The sequence below is a fragment of the Fusarium oxysporum genome, chromosome VI (assembly GCF_013085055.1).
Source record: "Fusarium oxysporum Fo47 chromosome VI, complete sequence".
Classification (NCBI taxonomy): domain Eukaryota; kingdom Fungi; phylum Ascomycota; class Sordariomycetes; order Hypocreales; family Nectriaceae; genus Fusarium; species Fusarium oxysporum.
Genome location: NC_072845.1, coordinates 1928050 through 1946792, shown reverse-complemented (window position 1 = coordinate 1946792; position 18743 = coordinate 1928050). Strand labels below are relative to the sequence as shown.

Below are 18743 nucleotides of genomic sequence, written 5' to 3'. Positions count from 1 at the left end.
TCGCGATGACTAAGCCCCACTTCGACATCTTGTTCCTCCCTGCCGCCTTGACTTTTTGACTCTCGTTCATACAATTTTCATAAACTCTTCCTTTCCCCCCCTTTTCACATTAAACCACTTCTAAATCAGACATCGCCTTGACTTGACAAAGGATACCGCGTTAGCCGAAGCTGCTGTGCGCGACGACCACCAAATGCGATCCCCCGATCGCTCGAGGGAGCAAAGGAAGATAAACATGAGCGACGAATTTCAAGACCGAGATGCCGGCTACCGATCGCGGCAGGGTAAACACATAACCCGAGCCTCAGGCAGAGATGGGAAACTCGAGAAGGACCTTCATGGATGATTTGAGCCTCATAGCTAACTTCCCCACGGGACGGCGAGATCATTCCAGGTCTCCGCCCAAGCAAGCTTTCCGCGACGATCCTCAAGAGAGAAATTCTCGATACCGGGATGACGAAAGGGACCACGACTACGATTACGACAACCGGTCTGGCCGTCACGATGATGGATACTCAAGAAGAGGCGGCGCATCTCGAGAAGCGCGCTACAACTCTCGCGACGAACATGACTACCGAGGCATGTATGATGATGGTTACGTAGACAACAGCAACGATCAAGGGCAACGACGCCATGAGGACGACAAGCGGAGTGGCAGAGGACGGTACCGCGACGGCGATGGTCCGCGATCACAGTCTCCGTCTGTAAGCTATCATAACCGCGGTCGCTCTGGCAGCCCAACGCGAGATGCTGGCAAGCCTAGCGACACCGTCATTCTTGAAGGCCTGCCTTTCAGTATATCGTCGAACGAGGTTGGTACCCTATCGGTCTAAGCAAATTGTTACAAGAACCAAATGCGGGCTTCTGGGCTTATGAATTCGAGCCTCACTGCCCTGGAGGACGGACAAAAGGCTGCCGTTGTCCTATGCATTTGTCCTCAATTAAACGGCACCAGCGGCGCAACATATCCCTTGAAACCAGTCGGTGCCAGTTCTCAAGACTAATTCCCCCGCCTATAGCTGCGCGACAGTATCCTGAGCAACTCAGTTGCCGCCGAGTTCCCCTCGATTGACGTGCGCGTTTCCGCTTCCAAGGGTCAGTAAGATGTGCTTGGTATTTCACGTTCTTGTTGCTGACACGCACGAACAGGAAATCGCAGAGCGTTTGTGCAGTTCCACGAAGTTGACCATGCTGTTGCTTTTATGAGAGAACATTATCCAAAGCTTCTTGTTGAGATGACGCATTCCACTGATGACGTCCCAGAAGGGAGATTCGATGCGTACATCCATTACGCTCGGAATCGAGATGCACGCGACGAAGCTGATGCTCGGGGAGTTCCCAGTGGTGACTGGATCTGTCCTACTGTAGGTTTGCTCCCATAGCTTCAGCTACACAACCACTAACGAGATAGTGCGACTTTTCCAACTATTCTACCCGAACCAAATGCAAGATTTGTGGCGGTCCACAGGCTGGTAAGTTGACCGAACATTTTAGCAACAATGGAAGCTAATGTTGAAGTTCTAGCCCCATCCTGGCAAATGAGCCTCACAGGCATGGCAGATGCTTCGGATGTACCCGCACAAATCCTTGTTGTTTACCCCTTGGCGTCGTTTGTGACTGAAGACATGCTAGCCGAAGACATGAAGCGACTAGAGCTTGTGAAGCCCAACCAAACCAAGGATACGTCTAATGGAGCACCCAAACTGAAGTCCACAGCCCCGACAGGTGACACGACAGGTTACGGCGCTCGCCCTGGTTCCCTTCATCGAGTCTTCCTTATGCGTGACGCGCACACGAACGAGTCCTTCAAATATGGGTTTGCTGAGTTCTGGACGGTGGAAGACGCATCGGCCGCGATGACAAAATTTCACAAATCTCGATCATTTACTGTCGCAGCATGCCCAGTGACAGTATCTAGCACTCATATGGGAGTTTTCTTGCCTGAACAACGCGAGGTTACACCGGAAATCGAGCACCTGTCGTTCACACCCTTGTTCAATCCCAACCTTCGTGTTCGCTACCGAGACTACCATGTGTATCCGAGCCCGCAGGTTGTTAATGAACAGCCTCCTGGAGGTGAGGGTGCCTCAAAAACAACCGAGGAAGATGGCAACGATAAGAAGTCAAAGAAGCGCAAAGCAGAGGGAAGTCTCGCTGCTTCTTCTACGAAGAAGTCTGTGCCAATGATGGCGGGCCAAATGGCCATGTGGCAGCGCAAGAGGGATGAGCTTCGCGTCGAGAAAGATGCTAGACCGGCACGACAGGACAAGGCTGAGTTCAGCGATGTGAATCGAACCCCACTTCGCATCAACCTGTCAGGTTCAGGAGGAGACTCATCGAAACCCCAGAGTGCTGTTAAGATCTCACTTTCAGGGACACAGAAACTTGGTCCTCCAGAGCATGCGGCTCCCAGCAAGCAGGGCTCACCAGATGAGGCGGGTACTCCCAGCAGTACGACACAGGCAACCTCAGTCTCTGGGGATGCACCAGTCTCTTATGTCGATCGTGATCGACTGATGTGCCTGATTTGCATGCGCAAGTACAAATCCGTGGATGAAGTTAACATTCATGAAAAATCTCGGAACCACAAGAACGCGATGGAAAACGAGGAACAGGTCAAAGCGGCATTGCCTAGATTAGCAGCACGCGACAAGAGACTTCAGAAACAGGCCCAAGAGAACCCCGACTCGGCAGCTGCGACATCACAATACCGCGATCGTGCTAAAGAGAGGCGAGCTGCCTTCAACCAGCCCATTAAGCCAACAACCGCACCACAAGGTAAACCCAAGCCGGGTCCAAAGGCAGAAGAGGCTGCGCCCGCTCCGAAGCCCGTCCAGTCCAAGGGAGCAGGTATGCTGGCCAAGATGGGATGGTCAACCGGTGCAGGTCTTGGAGCCAACGGAGATGGGCGTACCGAGGTCATCGAGACAAATGCTTACCAGGAGGGCGTTGGATTGGGCGCAGAGGGTGGCAATCTTGGCGACGCAGCGCAATTGGCTGAGCGCAAGACAAAGAACAGTTATGCTGAATATGTGAACACGGTGCAGGACAGGGCACGGGAGCGGTACAACAAGATGGGCTGAGATGTTGACATAAAGGTCATGTAATTGTAGGTTGGGATATAGATGTTAAAAGGCGTTCAGAATTTGCTGTGGAACTGAGGACGAAACTCGACATGCCAACAACAGCCGCACATCTACAATTAATGGGTATCATTTTTAAATATAGCACTTCAAGAAACCAGTGTCTTTAATTCTATGTATATGCGCGAACTCACTTCTAGCGTCCGACGCTGGCTTTCAACTTCCATTGCCAGTCTATTCTCATGCTTACAGGAGAGTCAATGCAATACCCGCAGCCACGATGAGTGTCACCATGGAAGCAGGAGACACATGACCGGCAGCATTGTCGTCCTCTTCAGAACTGGAGGTGCCTATAAATGAGTTAGATGACAGCTGATCAACAATGAAACGAATGCAGTAAATTGCTTACCTTCAACACCAGCGACATCCGGGAATTTGGTGTCCTTCTCCTTGAGTTCAACGATGTTTGACTCGTCGGTATTGTGGTTCGCCTCAGCGATGCCCAGCTGTTCATTTGCCAAGTCATAAACAACGTAGGCAGAACGCAGGAATGTGTCTCCAAGAAGCGTGACGCCCCCAGTGAGACCATACTGACTGACAGGGCTGATTCCAAACATACAAACGCTGTCCCAATCATTGAAGTAGGAAGAGACTTGAGGATCGTCAAAGATCTCCTGCTTGTCGGGGAAGGCATTGATGACCATCTCGCTCATGGGAACAGAGATTGTCTTTCCGTCAAACTTGAAGTCAAAGCTAACGCCCTTACCCTTGTCTTTGCCATAGGCGCAGTCTACAAAGGGGATGGCGACATCCTCCACGCTCAGGACGTTGAAGGCCTTGTAGATGGGCTCTACTTGAGCTTCGGGCAAGAGGCAGACGGTGGCACCAGAGTCGAGAATGGCGGTGGTGTCTTTATTGAGACTGTCTACCTTGATCTCCTGGCCCTTTGGTGTCTTGACCTCGAAGCCTTCAAAGGCGACGGTGAAGTGAGTGAGGTTGAGAGTAGAAGGGTCAGGCAACAAGGGCAGAGTTGCAAGCTTGCCGACGAACTTTTTAGTGTCGAGACCGCCGAAGAGGATAGTTCCTTGCTCGGCACTGAGGTCGTTCTACCGGTTTGATTAGTCAGGGGTTAATTGTTGTTTCTTGTTGACTTACCAGCCAGAGACTGAAGGCAGCTCGGTCGATCAGGCCCTGAGACACCATATTCTCGACAATGGTTGGGTATGTCCCGTTTGCGACGACATTTGCAGAGAAGCCCAAGCCCATCAGGCCCGTTGGACGAACAGATTCCGAAGCGAGACCTAGTCTCTGCTGCTTGATGCTTTTTCCATCGATGGTGACAGTATCGTTGAAGTAATCACCACTAATGGAGCGCGTATCAAGATAGGTGATGTCGAATCCATCACGGTCGACCAATTCATAGGTACGACTCTTGTCAGGTTTAACTACAAAAGGTTAGAGTCTTGTTGGCTGAGATGGGAGAATAACTTACATGTAGTCATACAAGGGCCAATAGCCTCTTGCTTGGCTCTACTATTGCAGAGATCGGTCTCATCTGAGTTGAGCCAAGTATCACTGCTTCCAGTGTCAAGCTGAAAGCTGATGTTTTGACCTGGGGTACCGACTTGAAACTCAGCGTAATATCCACCCCCTGTGATATTATTCAGAGCAGCGAGACTGAGAGTGTCGCGTTTGTGAAGAGACGATTCATGATGGAATCTTTGCTTTACGATTGGAGCAGAGACAGTGCCAGCAGAAACTCCAATGGCGAGAGACGTCAGAAACGTAAAGGTTCGCATTGTGCTAAAGTCAATTGGGAGGCTGCTGAATAGAGTTGAGAACTGGCGTGCCGATGAAACTCTAGCACGCGTCGACCTGGAACAACTCAGGGGAGTAGGTATAACAAGAAAGAATAAACGAAAAAAATATAGACTTTTTTACGATGAAAAATATTAGTAGAGAAAAGAATTGAATTTATGAAACAATGACCAAGGAATAAGCTTAATTCCAAGGTATTTATTTAGCGTCGGTAGTTTAAAAAGGAAGAAGAAGAAGACTATTAATTACAATTTCGAGGAGGAGCTGAACTTTTGTCCTTTGATGAGCTGGAGAGTGCCAAGACTTGCCCAAGCGGTTAAGGGAAGTAGGCAGTGCCTACGCCACTAAAACGCCCGAGTCTGCCTTGTGGAGATCCAATCCAACGACTGGAGCCCTAGGCGGCCCCTGGGGAAGTTCCGGGGTTTGGCAGTTTTAGCGGCCCTTCAAGGATTTGATGCCACGCTACATTGGATGCCATTCAAGTCGGGCGGGAATGTTCCATCCTTTTATGGATTGCTGAACAGTTTTGGAACTTACGAGTCACTTGAAGCCTGAAGGATCATGTTTCATGAGCCCTTGAAGATGATTAAGAACATATGATTCGATTCGTCTTCACTGTAATAATAGGATCGAGAGACATTAAATTGATGTCACAGAAAGCAAGAGACAGAGCAATGGCTGAAGAATCATGTTTATCACTGTAGGTTTGAGTTTTGTCGTTTTTGTGCTGTGATGTGTTGTGTCTCTCTTGTTGTTGTTGTTCTGTCTTGTCGGTGGTTTGATTGTGGCCAAGATGAAGCGGCTGATGTGCAAAACAGGCACAGACATGTCTTCCATTATTGGCTCTCTTGTAGCACAATTTCCTGGGGCATTGGTACTTTGTGTGTGACTTTGCGTGTGAGTTCTTGCTAGAGAGAAGTCTAAGCTTCTCCCCACAGAGTGTGCATTATATTGGAATGATTCAGATCTTAACCAGTATATTAATTAGTTGCAGTTCATGGTGACAAACGAAGTGACATAAGTTATGGATGGAAGGACTTACTGGACGAGTCCGTGGTTGTACGCCTTTTTCTTCGTTTCAACCAAGGAGACTTTGCAAAGGTTCAATTGATCCTCCAGTGTCTCGACGGGTTCGTGTTCATAGTCTTCTATCCACACGCAGACAGGCTTCAGTCGGCGCACTTCGGCCTGTAGAGCGCGTAACTCCCAGCTGTCCTCCTTTCTCTTAGCTGTGTTAGGCCCCGTCCTGACCTTGTGGTACGGGATCCTGTCGTAGCTTTTGAAAGCGACGGAGCCTATCTCCTTTGGATCAACTTCTCGGACTCTCTGGTTTCCAGACTTGATGGACCAATACCGGTCCATCAGCCTCGGGTCCCAGAAGTTGTTGTATGTCACAGGGTGGGCTCCGATAGTGTCGACGATTCTCTCGAAGGCCACCTTGCAAGCTGGACACCAGTCAATGACGATTGCGATGACACTGACTGGCTCGCACTTCTTCCGGAGGATGAGCTTCTTGAGAATACCGCTGAAGGACTTGGCCCGCTTGCATATCCATGTCTCCTCGTGCTTGGAGTGGCCACAAGGAGCGGAGAGAAGATAGCGGTCTTGACACATCTTGTTAGTATAATCTGTAGGGAAAGTTGAAAAAGAAGGAAAAGGAATCAAGGCTTGCCTCGAATGGTTGTATGTGTGTTGGTGTGTTGGTGTGTTTGCATAGTAGGTATCAAGATCAAAGATTTTGATTTGGATGTTTGGAACAGTAAGTTGGTGATTGTAATCGAAAGTTGAGAATAATGAGGGAAAAAGAAAAGTCTGGATAGAGCAGAGGTCACATATTTATACCGAAATCTTCGAGGCAATAGCAGTCATAAACCGTATTCGGACTATGCTTGTTCTCCAAGTGACAAGAGACAACGTAAGGGCATCATTGACGCATGTTGCCGAAGGGTATGCACTTGATTGAATGCACAGAGTCACGGGCAGTGCTGGGAGCTATCACAATACTGTAGCCAATGAGTCTGAGGAAATTTCCCATACATGATATGTTGAATAACGCTTTGACCATAGAACAAGTGTACACATACTCTGAACATAGCCAATGAACAGTCCATGCTTGAAGGGCAAAGTAGGTGAACGATGAACAACATATTAACCAACTGTTCAGTGCCTGAAAAGTGAATGAGAAAGCCATCAAAAGGGTTCAAGTGTGACGTAGTTGTCAAAGGTAGTAATTATTATGTATGGTATCAGTCAACAAATGAAACGAACAAACACGGCTCATGGCTCAAAGACAGATCACAGCTTCGCACCCTTCTCTCCACCATCTTGCTTGAGTCGAACGACGCCCTGAACATGGTTAGCACAACGCTCATATCAACCAGATCACAGACAAGACTCACCTCTTGGAAACACGTCGCCAGCAACGCCCCATCCTTACCAAATATCTTCTGTGTAACAACACCCCTGCCATCTCCCGCCCACGGACTCTCCATCTCCGTAAACATCCACTCATCCGCCTTGACTGCCATTGGCTCGTGGAAGTAGATGCTGTGATCCAGACTCACGAGCATTCCCACCTGTGCCCGCCCCTTCCAGTCCTCCACGCTACTGCCCATGCCCTCAAATTCGCACAGGCTCTTGACCTGCTCTTGGGTCTTCTCATCCAGCGAGGGTACCTCTTCTGGCGAGAATGGGAAGCGCCAGAGTCCGTGGAGGCGGGAGACTGTGCCGATGAAGTAGCTGTCTGACATGTAGGCCAAGGCGTTGAGATGTGCTTGGTGGCCACCTCCAGCTGAGATCTTTTGTCGCGAGCGCATCCACTGTCTGCTCTTGCGGTCCTGTGGCTTGCAGTTTGGGTCCTGGGCGCCCAATACTTCAATTCTGTGGCTCTGAAACGGTCCAGTCCTTGCCCACTCTGGCTCACCATCCCAGTCATCTGCCGGTGGGCTCACATCCTTTGGCAGGCTTGCCGCATGGCTGACCTCCCGTCGCTTCTTCTCAGGAGGTGTCTCACGCACGAAACTGATGGTGGTGGTAAAGATGCACGCGCCCTTTTGCCGCGCTTGGACCGTGCGTGTCGAGTACGAGCGTCCGTCGCGTACACGCTCAACATGGTAGAGAATGGGTATCTCAGAGTTGCCCGCGAGGAGGAAGTAGCAGTGGCATGAGTGGACTAGGAACGTCTCTGGAACTGTCTTTTGCGCGGCAGCAAGACATTGCGCGATGACAGCACCTCCATAGATACCACGAGCACCAGGAGGATGCCATTGAGGTTGCGTGTTTGTAAAGATATCCTGTGAGCAGTCAGGCAACGCTAATTATTTGTATTGATACCATACAATGAGATAGAAGCAGGGATATAGGTGTACTCCACGCGTCAGACTGCATGAGGTAGTATCACATATCATTCATTGATATATCCGTATCCTTGACGTAACTGAGTGATGAGAAAGAGGCACAACTTACAGGGCCCAGAACCTTGATCTCTGTGACGTCCAATACATTCTCAATCAGAGACTTGCTCTCATCGTGCTCTGGCGGTCGTAGTAGAGTCGGTCTAACGTTATCCTCAATGACTGTCATTTTGCTATTCCGCTCCAATTGAATGCACTGTGCTACTGTTGATGATGCTGGAAAGAAGTTGTGGATACTCAGGAATAGTAAATAGTATAGACACTATCTTTTAAGGAGAAAGATGATGTATTTAGAGGCCGAGCTTTCATGTGCTGCCTCACTACGAGCTCCCTACGTAACCTGCCCCTGATGAGTTTAAGGTTATGATTTTTTACCGAGGTTCGGAGTCTCTGCCGGCCGTGGGGCCGAATCTACCTCGTTATCGGCCACTCAGAGACCGGCTGAGCACAGTTATTCTCCGTTCCGGGAATTATAACGGTACCTATTTAGCTCAATCAATGCTAATTTCAATAGCGAGATGCGTTTGCAACTTGTACTATAAGCTTCCAGAACTCTACCTGCTATATCTAAACAACTTCCCTTCCATCGTAGTAGCTGCGTTTCTCACATCTTAACCCTCTCTCTTTTTGTATAATTAACGACTTTAATGATCAATAAATACATCACCGAATCGTATCCTCATCCACATGGTCTTCATAGATTGGTTCCAACCCCTCCCACGCAACTTGGGGATCACCGTTTGGACCGGCCTTCTCGCGTCGCTCCCAGTACTTGCCAGTGAATTGCCAATACTCCTCTCCTGTGATCTCGCAGCGCGCCTTTCGGAACCACGCTGGCACAAACTCCTCGCCACGCTCTTCTCGGAGACGCCGGCGCGCTCGTTGAGCATTCTCCAGACGATTCTTCTCATCAGCAGCAAAATCGTACTCTCCATCCTCCATAGCCCGCTGATCAGGTCGAAGGCGAGAGTCAGTAGGTGGAAGCCATGGTCGGAGCTTGTCATCGATATGGTTGAAAGTCAAGACGAATGGCGTCAAGTTGAAAGGAATGCCAGTTGGTCGCTCGTTGGCCTTCCAGATGAGATACGCACGGTTGGGGTCTGTAAGACCACCGTGGGCCATGTCACCGCCACTCTCCTTAGGTTCATCCACGGCTGCTTCGTAGCCTGGGGTTAGGCGAGCGTACAGCTTGGAGTTCCAGCGACCACCAAGACTGACGCGAACCTTTCCAGTTGCATCAGTAACCTTTCCAGATACTTGATATGCGCTCGATGCCTTCCAGCCACGTGGTTTGAACTCAACGTGAGCCACCTCGCCCGTTGTCCAGTTCTTGATCTCCATGACACCATAGTTGTCGACGGTTGGGTTTCCGGTGATGATACCAATGACAGACGAGGTAACCTTCTTCCATGTGTAAAGCTCCTCCTTTCCTCCAGCGGTGGGCCGAAGCTTGAGGAACCATGTACCCAGCGGGTTGATGTCGAAGGATTTACCATAGAACTTCGACTTCACAGCCGATTCACCCCAATAAGACCACTTGGGTGACTCTGCGTACGCAGCGCCGACTGGAGGGTGATGACTGACTTGCTCGATAAAGAAGCGGTAGTTCTTGTCGGGCCGCACATACTCAAAGGTCTCTCCCAACAGGGGGTTGAAAGGCTTGGCCACACGACCGATAGTTGAAGCGTACTCACTAGCAGCAAAAGCAGCCACGTAGATAAGTCGTTCGATCGAGTCGGCTCTGTCAGCAGCCAGGTCAAGCAAATCGGCATACTCCATATCCTCTCCAGCACGGTAGAGGAGTGAAGTTGGCTCGTTGAAAGAAACAGGCAGAGTCATCTTGGTCATATCCTTGCCAATCATCGACTTCAGAATACCCTACTCCATATTAGTATTGTTCGTATGCCACGTATGTGTAATAAACGTACCCAAAGAGAAATCTTAGGACGGTCATCGGCGTCCATCTTGAGCCTCGTTCGAATGCCATTCTCGTAGCCCTTGAAAGAGGAGCTGATATCTAGACCACCAGAAACGACAATATCCTGAGACTTTGGCTTGACCTCCTCCGCGGGCAGTTCAGATACCTCAACCTGGCCAGCATCCACAGCGTCGAAGAACTCGTCCTCTTCTTCGGATTCACTCTCGGACAAATCCACGATGATTGTGGGTTTCCTTCGGACGCTCTTCATCGTGGGCGATTTAGGCGGCACTGGCGACAGTTTGGTGGCCGCATCTTCGAACTTTCCTTCTTCATCCTCCTTCTCTCTGTCGTCGCTCAATTCCTTCTCGGCAATTGTGTCCTCGATACGGGGCATGGCCTCTTCTACACCGACGGGTATCCCACTTTCGATCACCTCTCTTAGAGCCCTCTTTGTGGCCTTGCGTCTCTTCTCTGCCTCTCCAACGCGAGCCTCCAGAACCTCTTGCTCACGGGCCACTTGCGCCATGCTTTCCTCCCACATACGTCTCATATTAGCCTCGCGGTCAAGGCGGTATTGCCAGTAGGCGTCACGGTCCTTGGAAATGCGCAGTAAGTCGGCCACCAGAGTTGATAAGCTTCGAATGGCGGCATCGTATGTTCCCAGAGCCTGCGTCACGCTGTTGTCAGAGAGAGGTGTGTTCGGGTTCTGGTTTAGCTCGTTGAGAAGGGCTTGGTGAACGTGAGACATTGTTTCGAGCTGGAGCTTAGCTGATTGAGCAGTAATGTTGAGTGCATCCTTAGTAGCTGTGGGTTCTTCATGAATACTCATATCGTCGCCATAATCGTCGTCGTCATCCATATCGTTATGCGTTGGCGCTCCATTCCTGGGTGCCCGTGAGGTGCCTGCATCAGTCTCAACATCAACAAATTCATCTTCCTCAAAGCTACCAGTTGTACCAGGGCTAGCATGGTTTGGTCTTTGGTCAACAGAAGATATCTTGGACAGAGATCTGCTTGGAAGTTGAGAGCTATTCCTGCGTAGATCTGTGACGCTGGTGTTCTCGCTGTGAGAGTCCTGGAGAGAAAGTGTACTTGGGTCAGCTTTAGCCTGCCTCAAGAGCTCCGCGCCTCGAGCTGCCCGCTTCTCTTCCTCCTTAGCCTGGTCCTTGGACCACTGGATCGAGTTATTGAGAGCCCAGAACCATCGCTTGGCCTCAACCTCATGGTTCGCTTTAAGGGTATATTTGACAGAGGATTTGCCATGAATTTCGAATTTCGTCTTTTCATCAGGACTCATATGGAGTTTCGCGATACGCATGTTTATGGCACCACGGCATGCGGAGCCTGCATCGTCTTGGTGCTTGTAGTAGCTGAGAACGCCGTCCTCAAGCACGAACCATCGCAGTTGGTAGCCCTTCCTGTAGTTGGTCCATTTCTTGAGATAGCCCTTCATCTCACGAGCCTCTCGGCCGGCTAGAGGATCACTGGATGCAGAACCTGCCGTACCCTGTGAAGCGGCCTGCCCCAGCACAGCTTTCTCCTGGATTCCACGCTGGGCAGCCACAGCTGCTGGAGATTTTTTGAGGATGGCCTTTGTAGCATCGTCGTTTGTGACGGACTGAGGCAGCTTGCCCTTCCGATCGCGACGGAAGGGGTCGGCACCATGCAGAAGCAGGACCTGGATGAGGTTGGTGTTTTTCTTTCTTGCAGCTTCGTGAAGCAAAGTGCCTCCAGTCTGGACTGTAAATGGTTCGGATGCGAATTCGGGGCTGTTGATGTCGAGAACGGTCTTGACTCGGTGCTCCTCGAGAACACCAGCAAGTGCGCCATAATTGCCCCGCGCAATCAGTTCTTGGACTTGCTTGACCTTGGCCTCGGCGAAAAGCGATCGTGAGAGCTGCAGCAGCTGGAAGATTTCGGGGTTTCGTGCGACGTCGAGTGGCAGTTTGCCTTGGGCGTTGGCAATAGCATCGTTGATGTCCTTTTGCTCGAGGAGAAGCTTCACGACTGTGGTGCGGCCCTGGATTGCAGCCAGGTGAAGCGGGGTGTTGCCATCCTTGTCGCGGGCATTCACATCGATCGATCCCTGTCCCTCAGACAGAACGTATTCAATGACAGGAAATTCGGCACACTGGATCGCTAGGTGAAGGATTGTGGTATCGTCGAGAGCGCTTGTGGCAGAAGCGCCTACTGATGAGATGCTCGCCCGGGGGGCATTCTCAGCTGTCTCGCGAATGGCACGGGAAATGGATGAGGTGTCGCCGCTTCGGAGGGCCTCGACGAACCTGAACTTTCGAACGGACTGCTCGAGGCTTGCAGTGCTTTTCTCGGCAGAGGGCGATGAGGGGAATTGCTGGGACTTTGATTGAGAAGCTGTAGGCGAGAGGCCAGTCGAGGAGATGGACTGCTTGGCCCCGTGGCTTCGTGGGGTCTGCTGGTGCGCCATGGGGTTGATTGGGTTTGAGGATGAGGGAGTTCTCCGAAGCCTCCCGTCTTCGGAACCGGACTCTTCGTCGCGAGTATTGTTGCGCCGCAAAAGAGAGAGAGCGGCGGCGGATTTGGACCGCTTGTGGGTGCTGAAGATAAAAAAAGATAAACAGCGGTCAGTAGGTGGAACGACTTTTGATGCTGGGGGGTTGGTCAAGCAGAACAGCCCAGGGCCAGAGCAGTAGAGGGGAAGCTAAGTTTAAGTACGAAGCGAAGCATGTGTGATGTGGCCCAGTTGCGACTCCATCGCATCTACTGCATCCGGTATGCATATGCAGCGGTAATTGCGAGCCAATCTGACAATGCAGTAACTCTCTTGGTGCTGTAATAGCCCAGTAACAACAGTAATTATCACTATCACTTGGACTCACCCGTCACCGGCGTCAGACATCTTGGCCAACGTCTACCAATAGATCGAGCTCCCCCCCCCCCAAAGTTACTGTATGTATATCGAGTCGAGGCGGGGAACAAGAGAAAATAGGGGCCAGACACTGGATTTGCAACAAGGAAGTGCGCTGTAGTAGGTATCGTGTACAGGGGTCGTGCTGGTCAATGCCAAGCAGTTGTGAATGCTGAGCTTTGGTGTTGATGTTGGTGAGGGGAAAAGGGAAAAACTTGGTCGCCAAGTTGCAAGGAAAACAAAAGCGGCCGGATTTAGATGATGCGGTTGATGGGATGAATTCGTCACGACAGAGCTGATCAGCCAAAAATGTTGGGTTGCTACTGTACAAAGGTACAGCCCAGAGGAAGGATACCTTAGCAACAGCGCTGTAACTGGTCATGGAGGGGCCTTTTTGGAGCTTCACGCCAGGTGGAGAAAGCTTCTTGGACAGGCGATAGGGGGCACTGCCACCATCATGACAACCTTCAGATTCTACCAAAACAACCTGATAAGTTGAACTGAGGTCCCTGTAATCTCCAATGTAACATATGCCATGCATCGCTTAACCTGGCACAGCTGAGCATTCGTCACCATTCGGAGATTTCATACCGTTGCTACCTCACCTCACTCGGGCTGTCACTCTGTATGAGGTGCCTCTAATAGAAGCTTCTCCTCATATCCGTCCAATGACGTCTTCCCCCCGAACCAATCAATCAATCAAGCTTTACCGTGACAACAACCGGGTTCCTTTGTTAGCTCCGAGGAGGCTCGAGCCTTGAGAGTCAATCCGCCCGCGACCAGGAATAATAAACCGCTAACAAGCAAGCTTTTGAGTTCGACGTCGCCAAGGTAACTTCAAATGATTAACACTGCTCAGAAGCCTTGCCATTCAATAATCACAGGCACGTGAAACTGAACAATTCTTGTTGTTTTATCGCTATAGCAGTAAGGCATTATTTATACTTACCTTGCCTTGAACGTGTTTGATGCAGCCATGAGGCACACCCAACGATCCAGCACAGATTGAGATATAGCGGCAGCCGCTGACGTATCATTCTGCATTTAAAAATCCCTATTTCGACACTGAAGCGCTCATCAGATAAAAATTATCACCAAAAGGCCAATAGGCTATACTACAGAGCAGATTCGATTGATCAGCAAACAACGTTGAAATATTGTGCTTGTGAACAGTTCATCAGGTACAAAGTATGAGCCATGTGTGACGTTTCAGGTCATGAAATAATCAAGGGCTCCTTGCATCAAATATCATTGAGTTCTAACCGTAGCATATATATGTATTCGTTCTATACACATTAACATAAATAGGATGGCATGAAACTGTAAAGGCTATTGACCTCTACATTAAGAAGGTATAATTAAAGGAATCTTGACCTTGGGGACAAGAGAAGAAAGAGGAGCGATCAAAGAAAGTCTAAGGAGTGAATCTCTCGCTACAGCGCAAGCAACTGAAAGAGCACAATACCGGCCGCTGCGGTCAAGCCAACAACGAGAGAAGAGGCTCCGGCAGTAGCGGGAGTGATCGGGGCCGGAGCATAGGTTGGGGCCGACACCGGTACCGATGTGTAGCCACCGGTGGGTGCGGCAGCGCCGGAGGACTGCTGATGCGTGGGCTTAGCCTGTTCAAAAACTCCGGGCTTAGCGGCTGTCTTGAGCGTAACAGGAGGAACGAAAACACTGGTGTAGACTGTTCCGTTGTAGTGAGCCTCCTTAGTGGCGATCTCGGGCATCTCAGGCACAGGCTTGTAGATCTTGATGGGCTGAGTCTGCTGCGCAGGCACAGTAACTGTGGTCCATGAAGCAATCTCCGTGGTGACGGCGCCGACGACACAGTTGGGAGTACCAGGAGCACAGTGGCTGATGGTGTTGACCTGGCTTGTGTAGAGAGTTTTGATTTCATGGTTGTAGGGGGCATCAGTGGGAGCAGGCTTGCTCTTCTCTGTCACAGGGCAGACCGTAGTGTAGACAGGGATGGTCTCAGTGGTAACAGATCCATAGGGGCAGTCAACGACTTCAGGAGGACACTTGGTGACGGTATGGATACTTGTGGTGTAGACAGTCTTGGTCTCGTACTGAGAGGGCACAGCGTAGTTGGTAGGCTTGGCCTTACCAGTAACGGGGCAGACTGTGGTGTACAGAGGGATGGTCTCGGTGACCACGTAACCATCCACCGCAGTGTGGACTCGGGTTGTGCAGACAGTGCTGGTGGTCATGCTGACAGCATAAGTGTTGTCAGGGTACTTGGTGTAAACAGGCGATCCCTTAGTAACAGTTGCAGTGCCAGAGGGGATAAGGGTCGTGGGGTTGCCATACTTCTGAGTATAAGAGGGAGCATCGTAGGTGGTGTTCCAGCCCTTGAAGGTGCTGAAAGTAGTCTCGGCAGTGGCAGACTCAGTTTCCTGGGCAGAATCCGTTGTCTTGGCAGTTCCGGTGATTGTGTTACTCTCGAGAGTGGCATCAGTGGTCGAGGTAGCGGCATCGTCAGTGGTGGCAGAAGAGTCACTAGTAGCTGTGACATCGGCTGTGGCAGATGAAGTACCGGTACTCAAGACACTGCCAGTTGCGGAGGTCTCAGTAGCGTCAGCTGAAGAATCAGTGGCTGTTGCAGATGTTTCAGAAGCGGTAGTGTCAGTGACAGAACCAGAAACATTTGTGGCAGAACTATCGGTTGTCTCGGTTGCTGAAGAAGCATCAGATGTAACAGAGGTAGCCTGTGTTGATGTGACATCAGTAGCTGCGGAGGTAGCAGAACTGGCTGTAGAATCCTCAGTGGAAGAAACACCAGAGGCTGTGGTAGTATCAGCTGTTGTCGACCCACTAGTTGTGGCAGTTTCCGTGGAAGAAGCGCCAGTTGAAGAAGCATCAGAAGTGGTCGTTACACCAGTTGTAGTAGAGACATCGGCAGTAGTTGTGTCAGCTGCTGTAGTAGATTCGGCAGTAGAAGTAGCCTCAGAGGTAGTTGTCAAGGCAGTGGTGGTTGTAACAGGAACAGGGTCACAACCATACTTCAGGGCATCCATGACATGCTCATTATAGTTCTTGCCGTCAATATTGTTTCCAGCACCACGAGTCAGGTCCCAGAGAGAGATACCAGCAAAGTGAGTCTTGTCCTTGAGAGCACAGACGAGATCCTTCATGGCTTCCGGCTCAAGATAACCTCCGCCTGGGGCAGCAGCCTCGCTAGCAGGAAGACCAACATAGAGCTTGGCGTTCTGACTACATTCACTGTCTTCAACAATGCCCTCCCAGTCATCGTAATTGAATCTATCCCATGAAACGGAGGGGTCGGGGATAGCATCACAGCCAGGGTTGTTGTAGAACTGGATGAAGAGGGCGTCGAACTTGGCCTGGTTGATCATGTCTTTCATGTAGAAGTATTGGTCGCTGGTAGGGCACTGGGGTGCGCCGGTAATTATAACATCGCTGTTCAATCGGCGAAGCTCGTTGATCATAGCGATATAAGGGCCGTTGGCTGATGGTTGTTAGCTGGTGCTTAGGTCTTGAAGATGTAGGTCATCACGTACGGAGGTCATGCTCGATGTCAAAGTCGAAACCATCGATAGCAGGACGGGTTGTACCATCGTCACTGTCGAAAGGACGAGGACCATCCCAGCTTTGATCATAAGGACCGAATGCCTTGTACAGAAAGTCGGCAAAATCAACGCCCTTGTCATCAGTGGTCACCTTGTAGTTGCTTCCAGCTTCGTTGTAGACTCCACCGATGCTCAGAAGAACCTTGACTCCGCGCTCCTGGCAGTATGGAATGCCCTCCTTGATAGTGTGGCATTCACTGAGGAGTGATGAGGCAACTCCGTGTTTGTTACTGAAGACACCAGCCGCACAGTGTCCGGCAAAGTTGGTACCAGGATAGCCTGACTCTGTATGTTCGGGAGCCTGGTTCACAAAAGACAGAGTAACGTACTCTGGGGCGGAGTCACAGTAGGACTTGAGTGAATCGGATCCAAGTTGGCCCTACAGAAGTTGGTCAGTTGGTTATTTCCAAGATTGTAAGTTAAACAAACCCAATATCCATTGAGTCCCAGGGAGAGACCAGAACCACCCGGAAGAGAGATAGAAGACATTGCCACTAGAGGGGTGACTGAAAGGCTGTAAAAGACTGCAAGGTGGCCGAGGCCGTTAAAGAATGTGTGATGATACGATTATCAAAGAAAGGACGCAAACCAAAGTTTGCAATGAGGCCTGGGACCGAGCCGTCTCGAATTTACTGCCAACAGAGCTGATGGGAAAGACAGAGAGGAACATCGGGGAAGAGAGGGAAAGCCATCTATTATGAAGGGAACTACCACTCGGAAATTTCTGCCCTAGACGCATCTCATCACGGCCAAAGCCATCTCAGCTGTTGGTTTCCAGCCATTTGAACCGGTGTTTGCCTATCTAGGACATAGTAAGAAGTCTTCTCGCTAGAGGAGGACCATTTAGACGTAAACCCCTGGGGTTGTCGATGGGGTACGGCGAAATCGGCGGCATCGTGCAAAGTAATCTCCGCCTTGGAACAGCAGAAGAAGCCTCTTTCTGTAAACTCTTGCAGTTCAGACACCTGAAGGAGGCTATTGATTTCAGGAACAGGCTAAGCGTTGGTCGAGAGTGGACTTGGGCGGCTGAGGGACTATCGAAAATGGGCGTCTGAGCCGCGTAGCCGATGTGCCAAGGTGAGAATGGGGACGGTGATAAGGTAGATTCAGCCGCTAAGCTGCGTTTATGGTGTCATTATACCACACTATGGTTGATATGGGAAACGGTTTAGAGGGGAATTATGGAAATTGGATCTTGGCAGGCCAATGATTCCCATCTAAGGCTGAGAGATGGAGATGGTTGATGTCTGTTTGGAGACGGCGCCAACATCAAGGTGTCTGGTCACTACGGCGAAGGTGTAAGTCTTAGGGGTAGTATGGGTGGGGATAGGGAATTGACTCGGTTCGATTATCTCCGAGTATGCATGTTTAGAGTGTCGTTGGTCCGATTACGCAGTTGATAATTCGGTCGAGGGGCTTAGCCCAGTGTCCATGGAAGTGAGTTCGCAGGGATTGGCTCTGGTGACAAGAAGGTTTTCACATGTATCACTTTGTCTCTGTCTCTAGGTGAAGAAACTCAAGTCAGTACAACTGACTTTTACTGCAAAATATTTCAGTGTGATGAAAGAGACTGAGAGGGGCTGTCACTCGATGTTGGTATCTACCCCTGTTACACGTGGAGTCGAAGACTAAGCGACAGAGCTAGTGGTTCCTGCATTTAATCGACCAATAGCGTGTTGTGTTACGCTGTAGGGCTAAACTTTTAGCGCAGCTACTCACCTCGTCACCGCTCCTGATTTCCACTTCGAGCAAACCCCTGATGCGTCCGGAGGTTTTGGCCAGTAGTTTAATCACAGAAGTGACGGCTTGTGCCCTAGAGACTTGGCGGTGGTAGAGCGTGAACCCCTGATGATGAGAAGGGTTCAGGCTTGACATCTACCTACCACGTTGGGAGATTGCCGATCCGGGGCCAGTCCCTGCCTTTGATCGACATTTTTCGCTTTCTTCCGAGTGGCATTGATCTGTCAATGACATCAAATGCTGTCACTATGCATCATCAGATTCATGGCCAGATAAAAACCGTTGTTG

General features: G+C 50.4%; 6 protein-coding genes across 6 annotated transcripts; 1 reads left to right on the top strand and 5 right to left on the bottom strand.

Annotated features, from left to right (window-relative positions):
* Nucleotides 1-80: 80 nt before the first annotated feature.
* FOBCDRAFT_41252 (uncharacterized protein) lies at nucleotides 81-3439 on the top strand. Its single transcript, XM_031186656.3, has 5 exons — nucleotides 81-812; nucleotides 1020-1095; nucleotides 1150-1364; nucleotides 1412-1472; nucleotides 1525-3439. The coding sequence occupies exons 1-5, from the start codon at nucleotides 315-317 to the stop codon at nucleotides 3081-3083; spliced, it is 2409 nt and encodes an 802-aa protein (XP_031037791.2). The 5' UTR covers nucleotides 81-314; the 3' UTR covers nucleotides 3084-3439.
* FOBCDRAFT_41254 (aspartic peptidase domain-containing protein) lies at nucleotides 3236-4963 on the bottom strand. Its single transcript, XM_031186658.3, has 4 exons — nucleotides 4576-4963; nucleotides 4239-4528; nucleotides 3493-4189; nucleotides 3236-3433 (listed from the first exon to the last, which is right to left on the bottom strand). The coding sequence occupies exons 1-4, from the start codon at nucleotides 4880-4882 to the stop codon at nucleotides 3330-3332; spliced, it is 1398 nt and encodes a 465-aa protein (XP_031037793.3). The 5' UTR covers nucleotides 4883-4963; the 3' UTR covers nucleotides 3236-3329.
* A 521-nt stretch (nucleotides 4964-5484) lies between these two features.
* On the bottom strand, nucleotides 5485-6880 carry FOBCDRAFT_225824 (uncharacterized protein). Its single transcript, XM_059609700.1, has 2 exons — nucleotides 5944-6880; nucleotides 5485-5868 (listed from the first exon to the last, which is right to left on the bottom strand). Exons 1-2 carry the CDS (start codon nucleotides 6513-6515, stop codon nucleotides 5541-5543), a joined length of 900 nt encoding a protein of 299 aa, XP_059467370.1. The 5' UTR covers nucleotides 6516-6880; the 3' UTR covers nucleotides 5485-5540.
* Nucleotides 6881-6886: 6 nt separating this feature from the next.
* Nucleotides 6887-8626, bottom strand: FOBCDRAFT_225821 (thioesterase-like superfamily-domain-containing protein). The gene is made up of 3 exons (XM_059609699.1): nucleotides 8367-8626; nucleotides 7301-8194; nucleotides 6887-7247 (listed from the first exon to the last, which is right to left on the bottom strand). Exons 1-3 carry the CDS (start codon nucleotides 8481-8483, stop codon nucleotides 7197-7199), a joined length of 1062 nt encoding a protein of 353 aa, XP_059467369.1. The 5' UTR covers nucleotides 8484-8626; the 3' UTR covers nucleotides 6887-7196.
* Nucleotides 8627-8819: 193 nt separating this feature from the next.
* Nucleotides 8820-13487, bottom strand: FOBCDRAFT_225819 (Oxysterol-binding protein-domain-containing protein). Its single transcript, XM_059609698.1, has 3 exons — nucleotides 13094-13487; nucleotides 10243-12811; nucleotides 8820-10192 (listed from the first exon to the last, which is right to left on the bottom strand). The coding sequence occupies exons 1-3, from the start codon at nucleotides 13111-13113 to the stop codon at nucleotides 8978-8980; spliced, it is 3804 nt and encodes a 1267-aa protein (XP_059467368.1). The 5' UTR covers nucleotides 13114-13487; the 3' UTR covers nucleotides 8820-8977.
* Nucleotides 13488-14555: 1068 nt separating this feature from the next.
* FOBCDRAFT_294694 (glycoside hydrolase superfamily) lies at nucleotides 14556-17204 on the bottom strand (the record flags this gene model as incomplete). Its single annotated transcript, XM_059611852.1, has 3 exons — nucleotides 14556-16594; nucleotides 16647-17094; nucleotides 17145-17204. 3 exons carry the CDS (start codon nucleotides 17202-17204, stop codon nucleotides 14556-14558), a joined length of 2547 nt encoding a protein of 848 aa, XP_059467367.1.
* Nucleotides 17205-18743: the final 1539 nt, after the last annotated feature.